The 13,765-nt window shown below is 38.9% G+C and overlaps 1 protein-coding gene across 1 annotated transcript; it reads left to right on the top strand.

Annotated features, from left to right (window-relative positions):
• The first annotated feature begins 937 nt into the window (after positions 1–937).
• On the top strand, positions 938–9,989 carry LOC113404366 (uncharacterized). The gene is made up of 3 exons (XM_026645236.2): positions 938–1,672; positions 7,990–8,149; positions 9,347–9,989. The coding sequence occupies exons 1-3, from the start codon at positions 1,396–1,398 to the stop codon at positions 9,813–9,815; spliced, it is 906 nt and encodes a 301-aa protein (XP_026501021.1). The 5' UTR covers positions 938–1,395; the 3' UTR covers positions 9,816–9,989.
• Positions 9,990–13,765: the final 3,776 nt, after the last annotated feature.

The raw sequence follows: 13,765 nt of genomic DNA, 5'->3' as shown, positions 1-13,765 counted from the left end.
TAAGTGCATGTCTCTTTTTTTTTAAGTTGATAATGTTACAATTATTTGGTGTTAAGGCTTTGTGCAAGTCCCTCTGGGTAGGTACCACCCACTCATCAGAAATACTTTGTATCGTTGTGTTCCGATTTGAAGGGTGAGTGAGCCCGTGTAACTACAGATACAAGGGACATAACGTTTAAGTTCCCACCGGTCAATGTCTATGGGCGTTGCAGATCATTCACCATCAGGTAATCCATTTGCCAGATATTTGTCAATGTTTTAAAACATAAAAGTGTTACTCAACTGCGACTTATCTATACGACAATAATAAAAGTTGCCGTGACGTTTTTCAGGCAAAAGGTCTATGATGATATTCTGTCAAATATGAAGTCGTAGTGAGTAATACATATTTCAAAAATAAATATAATAAAAAATAAATGCACATATAACAATATAAGACACAGGTGCATACACTGAGTGACTCATACATCATGTGTCCGTCTTAATACTACAAGTTGTGATTAAATAAAAATTCTGGTTTGTCAAGTCAAGCTCGAGCGGCTCCGCGTGCGCTCGTATGTCTCGACTACGAGATATCGATTCTGTGACGTCTAATAATAGTTCAAACCTATCAGAGTTAACGCGTTGGCCCAGTGTTGAGATCCTTCATAATAATTATTAATTTCAAAATCAGGCGGATTCATTTTCAAAATTAATGAGTTATCTAACTAAGTTAGTACTCAACTAAATCATTTACAATATAAGAGATTTAAATTTCTACATAATTAGGTCATTTTGTTAGTTCCATGACATGAAAATATTATACACATATTTATAAAATGATCTGAATAACGATAAGATAATACTTCTTACTGTGAATTTCTAGATAAAAATAGGTCATTCGAAAATAATACTACTTCGTATTACATATTATGGAGATAAGTTGTTCGTACTGAACAGCGACTATCCGTTAAAAATACGTTACACGACGTTTATAAAACAACTACTGAAAATAAAAAAGCGGTGAAAAAATGAGTCTGCTTTACTCGTCCGAGGCGAATCGATACCCGACGATGTGGAATTTATAAAAGTGGCTGCCCGAAGCCGGACGGAGCGTCTGCGCTCTTGCTTTTTCACGTGTCTCCATGACTGCACCGCTCTCTCTCGTGCGCGCAGGCCGCGTGCGAGCGAGACGACCATGTTTGTCAGCTTGCTTCTCGTTGCGCGTGTCTGTTTGCCGTTATGCGCGTTGCCGTGTTTGTTCCGCGCTCTCGTTGCGAAGTGACGTGTCTCTAATCGCGATAAATTGTATCTAAAGTTTTGCGTCGACTATTTCGAGTGCGGTGTATGATTTTCGTGCGGCGCCAACGCGACTCACTCATGGCCTAAATGTTGTAAGGTGTTCGAAACTCTAACATGGAAAGGGAGAAGCGTCAAAGAGTAAGGATGCCGCAGATGGTCGTGAGCGGGGAGGAAGGCGGGGGGTGTGTGAAGGTGAAGGCCGAGGTCGCGGGCGCGGGGGCGACGGCGGTGGGGCGCATGGTGGACTCGAGCCAGGCCGACGACCGCAAGCTGATCCGCTTGGTGCGCGAGCGGAGGCTGCTGTATGCGCGGAACAACATGCCGGTGGCGAGCTACTACACGCAGGTGAAGAACCTGTGGGACGACGTCGCCGTGCTGATGGGCTGGAGCGGTAATCTCACTCGTACCCTTGCCACGTTGCCCCGATAACTCGTATCAATATACGTACGCATTAAAATTTGTATTCTGAATTAAATTTTATGGGACGATAAACGTATCGTAGTGTTGCGTTGTTTTGGATTCCGATAAAACAGCCATGCCATTATATGTGCGCATTACGCTCGCGATGCTAATAAAATTAATGAGGCGTCCGCTTGCATTAAACCGCATCGCGTTCGCATACGAAGCGTGACGGGTTCGATTCTTTCAACATTTGGGTATTATTTGAATAAAAATATAGTATTATTGTATTGTAAGCTATAATTTGAGAGTTTATTTAATATATACGATCGCCTCCTGGCTATATCTATTCATATTTAATATATGTATTTAACTAGTTTGACAAAAAAAAAGACGCGCTGAGTTTCTTTCGCCGGTTCTTCTCAGGTCAGGGTGTTTCCTTTTCCGAACCGGTGATAGTGTTTAATTTGACTATCAATAAGTAAGTGTAATGCTTCTATATTGAATAAAGGAATTTGAGTTTGAGTTTTTGAGTTTATAAAATATAGTTTTATATGGAAGAATCCGAAAATAGTAACTCAAACTCAGTTCACGTTTTGAACTATAAGTTAATTATACGAACTACGAAACCCTGCTCGCGTCATGCAGTTCATCCTAGTACGTATCACATATGTAAATAACGCCGCTCACCGCTGCCTGCCCACCGAGCCTGCGCCGGGCGGACGTGCATGTCATATAACATTCGCATACTATGTTTACAAACTCCCGTAGATATATACGTTGCACTCTTACGTACCTATTTTAATATCATTGAAAGTTCTAGATAGAGAGTTTTATATATCTTTTTATAAAAAAATAATTTTAAAGTATGCTTTTATAAAGAATACTTTTTTCCGGTTCGGTATACCTATATATGTGTATATGGATTTTACTAAAAGACAAACAAAAGAAAATCGGCAAGGACCAAGACCGTTACTCTTCGACACGGACTATTATACTTTATTGATAAGTTATTAATTATTTGCAAATAAACATTGTAATTATATCTATATCACATGAAATATTCAAATTGCATATATTAATGCTACAAGTTTAAATTTACTTCGATTAATTATATTAAATCGAATATTAATACGTCATACTATTAATTTACATAACATATTAGCAATGTATTTTACTGAATGCGAAGTATGTACCTATCTCCCGGCTCTTCTGTAATCAAATCTACTACCTTTTATTCTTAACAACAAAATTGTATCCCCGACTTGATTACCAAATGAGACATAATAGTGCTCAAGTGTGCGCTGTGCCCTTGTACTATTTTAGTTTCATAACCCGATGTGACAGCAAACTCAAGTTCAGTATACGTCTTCTGTAAGAACAAACTCTAAACTCATCGCAAGACACGAGCGTCAAATGTCACAATGTGATAAGCGACATTGACTATAGTCAGTATAAAATGTATATGATACGCGTATCAAAATCGCGTTTCACGCGCGTATAAGTAGGCTGTCAACATTTCACAAGACAGATACGAAGTGAATTCTTACAGAATCTCACTGCATGGGCAGTACTGGCTGGACTGGTATTGAGAATTACTTGGCAGAAAACAGAAAAACTCGATGTATGTTTATTTTCATTCGGTTAGACAAGGGGCTGAGACCTCGAAGTCTAATGGTTGATACAGCAGCCACCGACGAATTAAAGTCTTGTCTAAGAATGAGATCTCAATATTTACAAAAAATATTCATGCTTGTTTACAACTGAATTTTATTATTCGTATTTTATAATTTCTCTTTTATTTAAGAGTAATGCCGTTATCGTTACGTGAACACGATAACCAAGTTCCAACCTGCGTAATTGAAATTGCTAACCAGCCAGTGTACTATTAGAGCTTAAATTAAACAATCGCTGTGAAATTTGTACCTTGTGCACACACACATGCGGCCCGCAGTTAATATGTAATAGTACTTTTTGCGAGTACGCGAATCTAGCGATAGTCACCAGCATTTTACTTTCCTCGATATTGATTGGTTTTGTTTGAGGCTGCTGATATACACGTGCATTAAAACGACTTCAATATAATTATAGCTAATGATTGTTATCAAACGATTGCTCTCTCGAGTTCGTTCGCATGGACTTGGAATAATCTCCACACTCAAAGTCCACTCCGGTCGTCTGTTGACGTAAGAACTACAGTAGGTACATAGCGGCGACTTTCACGTGAAAATAGACAATTTGATAGACACAGAAACTGTTTATTTGATAGTTTTAGTACAATTAAAAAATTAAATAAAAAAAATTAAAAATTAATTTAATTTTAAAATACAATTTTGAACAAGAGGATACTCATATTTTTTTAGCAGTAGCGCCAATAGTGCTGGCAATATTTCGATTAGAACAGTTTTAAAATTCGGTTGTTAGATTTGAGACACACATACTAAATTCAATTGTCTCTAGTCAATATTGAAGCTATATATATTGGTATATATGTACATATATTCCGTGATGGTCCCGGATTAGAATAGGACCTCCCCAACTCTACCCGTGGGTGTCGTAAGAGGCGACTAAGGGTATTTAAGGCCCACTGCATATCACCTGCACTTTGGGCTACCCGCACGGTGGCGGGTAAACCACCACGACAGCATTCCCAAGGAGGGTTGGTGTCAGGCAGGCGGCCGACCGTAATATTTAAGCCAGAACTCTTAGCAGCATGGACAGTAAAAACCATACGAGTGATAGGGCTAGGGCGTACCCCACAGGCGACGCGCAGGGGCAGCACCCGGCTCCTGTGGGAAATGGACAAGGGTTGTCGCACCGGAACGGGCGGGTGCGACGTAAGAAGCGAGCTCGAAGTGTGAGAGAGTTAAGATTGAGGTGTGCAAGTTGGAATGTAGGAACGATGTCTGGAAGAGGAAGAGAGCTAGCAGATGTTTTAAAAAGGCGACGGATAAATGCAGCGTGCCTGCAAGAGACAAAGTGGAAGGGTGCAAGGGCTAGGGAAATAGGAGAAGGATATAAATTATTCTATTGTGGAAGTGATGGCAAAAGAAATGGCGTGGGTATAGTTTTAGATAGTAGGTTGAAAGAATGCGTGGTGGATGTAAAAAGAGTGAATGATAGACTGATAGCGATTAAACTGATTGTGGACGGCATGACACTGAATTTAGTAAGTGTGTATGCGCCACAGTCAGGCTGTGAGGAGAGCGTGAAAGAAAAGTTTTGGGAAGACTTTGATTGCCTGTTGATGAATTTACAGGATAGCGAGGAAGTCTACGTGGGTGGTGATTTTAATGGCCATGTAGGAAGAGAGAGTGATGGATATGAGAGAGTGCATGGTGGGTGGGGATTAGGAAATCGGAACGCTGATGGCGAGGCACTTTTACAAGCTGCCTGTGCCTTCGACCTGGCTATAACAAACACGTGGTTTAAGAAAAAAGAGGAACACCTAATAACCTACAAGAGTGGCCACCACGCGACACAGATAGACTACTTCCTAGTGAGGCGGAGGAGTCTATGCTGTGTCAAAAACTGTAAAGTGCTGCCAGGCGAAGCATTAGTCGCCCAACATAGGCTTGTGGTAATGGAGGTTAAATTAAGTGTCTCCCCCAGAAACAGCCAAACACGGCCCCCTCCAAAGACAAGATGGCGTATGTTAGAGAATGATGAATGTGCTAGTAGATTTAGGAACCATATAGTGGAGAAAATGATAGAAATGAATGATATGGAAGAGAAATCGGTAGATGAATGTTGGAATGAGATGGCCAGGCACATAAGGAAGGTCGCAAAAGACGTGTTTGGAGAGTCGAAAGGAAAAGGTCTGACAGATAGGGATACATGGTGGTGGAATAAAGAAGTGCAAAATGTACTGAAAGAGAAGAAAGTGGCATTTAAAGAATGGCAGGTTGTAAAAAATGTGAATACAAGTTTAAAAGATGAAAAAAAGGAAGTTTACAAGGAATTTAAGAGAAGAGCAAAGAAGGCGGTAGCAGTGGCCAGAGCCAAGGCACAAGAGAAGTTGTACAACTCACTGAACAGCCCTAGAGGCCAGAAGGAACTCTACCGAATTACGAAAGAGAGAGAAAGACGATCGAGAGATATAACACATATCAAATGCATGAAAGATGAGGCGGGTAAGGTGTTATGTAGAGATGAGGAAATAAAAGAGCGATGGAAGATTTATTTTGAAAGGCTTATGAATAAAGAGAATGACTGGAATGGTATTCTCCAAGAGGCACAAGTAAATAAGGGATTAGTAAGAGATATAAGCATGGAAGAGATAATTACAGCAGTCAAAAGCATGAAAAATGGGATGGCTTTGGGTCCAGATGACATACCAGTTGAAGTATGGAAGGTGTTAAAGACTGACGGATGTATGTGGTTGACTTTATTCTTCAATAAGTTGTTGCATGAAGAAACCATCCCTCAAGAATGGTGCAATAGTTCGCTAGTGCCCATCTTCAAAAATAAAGGGGATGTACAGGATTGCAACAACTATAGAGGGATAAAGCTCATGTCACATACTATGAAAGTATGGGAGAAGGTAATAGAGAGAAGATTGCGAGAAGAGAGTGAAATTACCCAAAATCAGTTGGGGTTTATGTCAGGTCGAGGGACAATGGACGCTATTTTTGCACTCCGCCAATTGTGCGAGAAGTACAGACGTGCTCACAAGAACCTGCACATGGTGTTCATTGATCTTGAGAAAGCCTATGATAGGGTGCCTCGTGAAGTGTTATGGTGGGCATTGAAAGAGAAAGGTTTGCCTGGGAAGTATGTGGAGTTAGTCCGTGCTATGTACAGGGGATCCTGTACCTACGTCCGATCGTCTGCCGGCAACACCGACCAGTTCAGTGTGGCTGTAGGGTTGCACCAAGGGTCGGCTCTAAGTCCTTACCTCTTCCTGCTAATTATGGACGCTCTAACGGCGGACATACAGGAGGAGGCACCCTGGTGCATGCTTTTTGCCGACGACATTGTACTGGTTAGTGAAGATGGACCTGAGATCCAGAGCAGATTGGAGGATTGGCAACAGAAACTGGAGAATGTTGGCTTGAAAATCAGTAGAACGAAGACTGAATACATGTTCTGTGATTTCGGCGGTCTCTCCGGTCCTGAAGCCATAGCGCTTGATGGCGTGGCCCTTCCAGTCTGCTCCGACTTCCGGTATCTCGGTTCACTCATTCAAGGCGATGGCGAAATAGATCGAACGGTGAAGCATAGGATTAACACAGGGTGGATGAAATGGCGGCAGGTTACGGGAACAATTTGTGACCCCCGTATTTCCCTTAAACTTAAGGGGAAGATCTATAAGACCATGGTCAGACCTGCTGTTCTATATGGATCAGAGTGTTGGGCTATAAAAGGGATAACTGAAAGACAATTGCATGTGGCGGAGATGAGAATGCTGAGAGGAATGTGTGGTGTTACGCGAATGGATAGAGTAAGGAATGAGTACATAAGAGGAAGTTTGAAAGTGGCACCGGTAACCGAGAAGCTATCCGGAAACCGGCTGTCTTGGTATGGGCATGTTATGCGGAGGAATGAGGACCATGTTGTGAGAAAGGTTTTGAAAATGGATGTGGATGGATATAGAGGTAGGGGAAGACCCAAGAAACGATGGATGGATTGTGTGAAAGACGATATGGTTAGAAAGAATGTTACTAGTGAGATGACGTCCGACAGAGAAGTATGGAAGAAGAAGACATGCTGCGCCGACCCCAAGTAGAGTTGGGATAAGGGCAGGAGGATGATGTACACCGGTAATTATAATACACCTGAAGAATATTGGCTATAAATTAAAAACCAATTCGGTTTTATGACATATTTCGTATTTGCGCACAATTTTCAATGTAAGTAAGAAGTAGTTAGGAGACTAGTGACGCTTGTATAGAAGATGGAATGTCAGCTAAGGATTTTTCAAAAACTGAAGTTACATCTCGATCAGATTTATAACATTACAAAATTCGGAGCTGCGATAGATCACTTTGACATTGAGTTCAGTTTTATTGCATTGAAATAAGCTGTCCAATAATACTTTAGAATTCTCACTAAAGGAAAAGTATGACAAAGTAGACACAATATTACCGTTAAAGTACGAGATGTGTTCAGATGTGATCATTGCATCTAGTTTATGTTAGCATCTGATTTAAACTCTCTAGGTCTAGATTACTCGTCCACAGGGGGCCTGAACTTTCTTTATGGATTATTATAGTTTTAATGTGTAGTACATAGTTTGTAAATAAGAAATAAATATATGTTTCTAAAAATAAAACATAAATATTATAATGCTTATACTTTGGTTCGTAGTAGCAGACGTGCGAAGGAAATGGTCACACATCAGAAACTCGTACTCCCGCCACCTGCGGAACGAGATGCACGGCGCCTGCACCAGCAAGGGGCGCATGGTGTCGCGCTGGTATCTCGCAGACGAGCTGGAGTTCCTGCGCGAGCACATGGCGACCGACATGTGAGACTATCTATTTGACTCAGCTTGGAATCTGACCACAATTTGTAGACCATTTCAGCTTAAAGATGCCTTCGCGAGGGTTTAATAGTAGTGTTCCCAGTCGCAAGTAGTGCTAGTTCAGTGCTAGTATCTGCCTTAAATGTATCTCCCCCCCCCCTTTTATTCGTAGGGTGATGTTATATAAGCGAATTACCTTTTCTAATATATCGGTTATCTAACACAGAAATAAGTTTTCAAATCAGACTGATGAATCCTGAAAATAGTGCGTTCAAACAACCAAATAAAAGCGTTATAGTTTTTTTATAAGGAAACATGGAATGGAGAGTATCGGCGAGGTACTCATCAGGATGACCCTGAACTGATAGTTGTTTAGATCACTCGTTCGAATTTAGAATATTTTACAGCTAAAACTATCATGTTAGTTTTATTAGTTATATATTTATATATATATACAAAATATCGTATCTTAATAATATATTATAAATACTCAATCAAACTAGAACCGCTGAACGAATTTGAATGAAAATTTGCAAAGACATATTAAAGGCTGGAAAAGAACATAGGTTACTTTTATCTATTATATAACATATTTCATATATAAGATAAAATAAAGAATCCAAGGAAAACCATCGGTAGACGTTATTTGCCATGTAACACATACTAAAACCTTCTTGGAGACGCGCTCCATCTTTTGGTAACGACTGTAAGTGTTAATCATAGTGGTGCAGTAGAATTTTTTGCAGGCAGGCAACACAAAAATATATGCATATTACGAGGAGCATAACTTTAGTAAATTGTAGAATTGCCATTTGCTAGAAATTGTGCATTAATTTTTATCTGAGCTATTTTCATCATAGGATTTACAGTTTCGCTAAAAAACAAAACATCCGTATATGTGAACTTTGACCTTGCATACATGTTTTTTGCACACGTGGGCTTGATGGGGATTTCTCCTTATTTCATTATAATGGTATGCCTAACGCTCTTGCCAATTTACAGCTTTTTGGAAATATATACGAGGGTAAATGTCTATTTTCACCGGAATAATATTATTTTTATTAAAACTATTTACATTAAAACAAGGCCCTTTAAATAATAAGTGAAAAGTGGTCCACATATTTACGATTCTAAAGTTTCATATCCTGTTTATATTTCTAAAATTTACAATGACGTTTAATTTAAACTGTTTTATTTCAGGAGATCTACACCTTACACGGCGTACGCGCCGACGTTACTCGAAATGGATCTCAACGAGTCGACCACTTCGGAATCAGTCGATGTAAAACCATTCATCCACAGTCCGTGGTTCGCGCTGAATACTACGTCACAGTCACCCGGCTTGGAACACAAACCGCCTTCGACGCATAATGAAGACAGCTCCAGCTCAACGGCATTCTCCCCAGATGAAAACACATCCTTTTTTCAATTCTTCCGAGGTATCCACAGTGATTACTTAGAATTACCAGCCAAGAAGCAGAGACGATTTAAGAGAAAATGTTTAAATTTCCTACACGAGCTGCTGGACGAGGAAGACAGCGACCAGCCAATACAGGATTATCCACACCAAGCGAATGTGCTGAATTTATCCAACTCGGGTCATGTTATGGGAGACGACAAAGACGTTAAGCCGATAGTAGAGGACGGATACATTCTTCCCAATAACTGATACTGTTGTAAGACATTGTATTGTTGATACGATTCGACGGGTGTTTCCCGGTGTTCGCTTGTGAGACAGATTCACTGGCGTGGCTTATGCAAGTTCCTAAGATTATTGTTAGTCAATAACTAATTAAATATATGTTAAAAGGTCTTTTAAGAAATAAATCTATTTTATATGTTTCGTGTTATTTTTGTCTCATGCAAGACCTCTTGTCTAGTTTTTTAGCTCAGAAATCCATTGAGTACGAATACGATTAGTCAATTATAAAACAAACATAATTATAAAAATTAAAGTGTAACTGATACTAAAAGTTGAAGTGACGAAAAGCTAAAAATGATTAAGAGAATATATGACCCAATTGTTAAAATATAAGTTGCAGTCTCATCTTTTTATACTACCAATAAAATAACTCATTGATCTCTAAAAAAAACAAATTTTGGAAGAGTTGCCTGGAGCAGTTTGCAGAAAGTATTTAAATGGTAAGTCAATCATCTGCCTGGCCCGGCTGTCGTCCTGTAAAACGTAACTCGATGAGTGCTTTGACAAATTTTCTTTACAATATCTGTTAAAATGGCGATTGTATTCTGTAGATTAAAGTTAACAGGCGATTGAGATGTCGTACCCGTGAACAACATAAATACTTAAATCCTACTACTTAATAATACTTAACTACTGAATGATTGACTAACATCAAATGATAAAAATAAGAACACCATTTTGAAACGTAATTAAGACGATAGGATTTAAAAAATAGCACATTTTAAGGCGGTTAAATAGGGGATGAATATTAAAATGTTGCTTGAAGGTTACTTATGTTTGTTAGAATCATTAATGTTTGGGATTCTTATGAATAAATAAAGGTCAGTCGTGTTGTGTTTGGAATTTCACCTCTAAATGCTCAAGAAAAGGGAAGTTTGAATCTTCCAAATGTTCGTTATTTTATTAATAACGCTGGTTTTAAGAAGGAGCAGATTTCTTGAAATTTCTAATGTCCACGAGATGTACTATAAAAATGGGATTTTTATTTGGTAACGTCAACGTCAATACCCCAACGCGTTAAAAACAGAGCTCTGTAAACTATTAAAATGATTCACTACGCACCCTTAGTATACAAGGTTACAGATTCACAATAGTAGCCCTTATGTGTGTGATATAAGAATGAATTCCGCACACAATGTTACGTACGTTTCGGTTCTATCGCAAGATGTTAGAGGAGCCGTGACTGCGTCTGACAAGTTTGCGCAAAGGAGGGTTCGGAGTGGTGTCGGATGTCGATACACAATTTTACGATTGATAATAATAATGTACACAGTAAATGCAAACTACTTATATTTATCTGTAGAATATTTATACGATATATATAAAATATAGCAGTAACTGCTTTAAATTCGAATATAAAGGTCCTACTTATTAAGATTATTTAGCGAGTATGTAGTCGGACACCGATGCCTCTCTTTCTATCAAAATTGATTTGACATAAGAAAAAGAGAACGAAATGTTTACGATTTTGTTAATTGTAATAAGTATTCACATTAGCCATTATACATTACTCTGGTTCACTTGGAAAGCTGGATATTTTTTCCATCACCAATTTCTAGTTGAATTATTTTTGCCAGTTCGGATATAAAAACCTCACCTGCAAAAGTAAAAAGACGCAAAAGTATTCTGCGAGTTTTTTTCAATAATTGTTCATTAAATGTGTATTTGTATTTATATTTATTTTTCTAAAAAATATTTTTGTTAATTTTACATTCGAACATTACTAAACGCTCTCTGTGATCTTATTGTGAAAGTATAGATATACGTTGTTGTACAAAAGAATTATTAACCCCGTGTCGGGTAACAGAAGTGAAATATTTGGGTTTCAAAACTATTCTGCTTACTCGGATTTGAACCCGGTTCGGATGCACAGTTTACATACTAACTCTCTATTGGTCCCCTATATTTAATTTAACCGGAAATAAATGCAGTTGTCCGTATCCGTGTATTTGAGTTTCCGTGTCGCAGATTTTACGTTCATCGATCGACGACGGAATTTGAAAGGGGGACACGTACACACAAGAGCCGAAATGGCCCAAAGGCTTCTTAACCGAAGAATGCGGGTTCGAACCCGCGCTAGTACTGCTGAGTTGTTATGTGCGTAATAAGAGTGTATAATAATTTATCTCGTACTCTGCCGTGAAGGAAAATATCGTAAGAAACCGGTATGTGATGGATGAAATTCTGTCACACGTGTATCCAAACCAACACGGAGCAGCGTGGTGGAATAAGCTCCAAACCTTCTCCTTCAAACGAACTGTTATCCTGGAATATAGCGAAAAAATATCGTTACATTACGCTGGCAGCGTCTGTCAATCGTTTGTAAGTATTACATAGTGTAGTAATTTGGTCGTGACTGGCGTCTTATCTCTTAACAACGCCACGAGAACAGAATACATACACAATACTATAGTTTCATTTCAGCTTTATAGACGAATAGGTAACAGTTAGATTCGTATTTGTGTAAATTATCATAAATGTGACAATGATTATTAAAAACGGAATGGAATCGGAAAAAATCATGCCGAGTACCGAAGCTTTACTGGCGCGCGCGGCGCCATTATAGGCAGTTACTATATGTAAACTATTAAATATACATTTTTTATGTGCACCCTTATTTGATTTCGCAGAGCCGTGTGATTCGAGACCTGTCGCTTGTTTAATCGACTAGTTTTAAGTTTTAAAGTTTTCATTAATAACGATCGTGTTGCCGTCGAAATAAAGACAACACGATATCTGACACAAACGTGAATGTTCGCACCGCTTGTGCTAATTCTTCTACATAAACATCTCGCATTCAACGAATATAACGATTAGACATAAACGACAATAAGTGAGAACAATGACTCATCTTTCTGCCTCGGCAGTCGGGTAAGACTGCAACAGAGGCGTGTTCCGAAGACATATACTAATGGAGCCGAGAACTTAGAACGGGAAGTCGTCCATCACTGAGGAATATTACCGAATGCGCGCCCCCTCCCTCCCTCTGAGGATTTATGGGGAGTTCTGCTTCGTCTCAGGGAACTACTTTAGGTATTGCTTAAGATGTAATTAGGGATGGGAATTGTTTTAGAGTAAAGATTGTGAAATGTTTTCATCGATAGCTTTAGCGATAGTCATCGCAAACATCAGTCGTGTCTTTAAACGATAGAAAACAATGCAGTCTATTTAAGCGCCTCACATAGAATACAAAGTACCTTCGTACTATTCATGTTTGTTTTATGTTAGAGATGACATTCCTACTTTTTTTTCTAGTATTTTATAATATTTGCGAGTTACTTACAACTTATCTAAATACCTAAGATATAACATATTATTCAGTGCTATAATAGTTTCCAGCGAATCAGATAGTTTACCGTAGTCGTAAGAGATGTCGCTATTAGTTTCAAATGCAATGATCGCGTCCTGCAAGTTCAAGTCAGTTTACACAAACGTACCCAAGTAAACGTGTAGTTCGTTACATATGCATCAGATATATTGACATACGTATACATATTACTAAATACAATATAGCTAAATTATTTGGTTTAGATTATTATAAAACATAAATCGTATGGAGCGCGCTGAATAAAAATATAGTGAAGCAAAAGCGAATACGAATTCTCAGTGGTACGAAACGACTATTACTATCAACTGGCTAGGGGAATCTAGTGCCGGGAGTTTGTATTCGCCTTTGTTGCTTCACTATTATATTGCGCGCGCTCCATCTGCCTTTAGTTTCAAAATTGACTAAAAATACGTTAAAAATAGAGGCAAGTGATTTATTTGAATCAATTGTTGTTGAATAGTTTTAGTTTTGTATTCGTCGATATTGTCTAGCTAAGCTCCAACAGTCAGGTCGTTGGTTTGATTGATGGTCTGTAACTAATAATCGGTGATACTGTTAGGAACAAATCGAACCCTGACGTCATATGAGC

This window comes from Vanessa tameamea, chromosome 17 (assembly GCF_037043105.1).
Source record: "Vanessa tameamea isolate UH-Manoa-2023 chromosome 17, ilVanTame1 primary haplotype, whole genome shotgun sequence".
Classification (NCBI taxonomy): domain Eukaryota; kingdom Metazoa; phylum Arthropoda; class Insecta; order Lepidoptera; family Nymphalidae; genus Vanessa; species Vanessa tameamea.
This window is presented reverse-complemented; position numbering and strand designations above follow the sequence as displayed.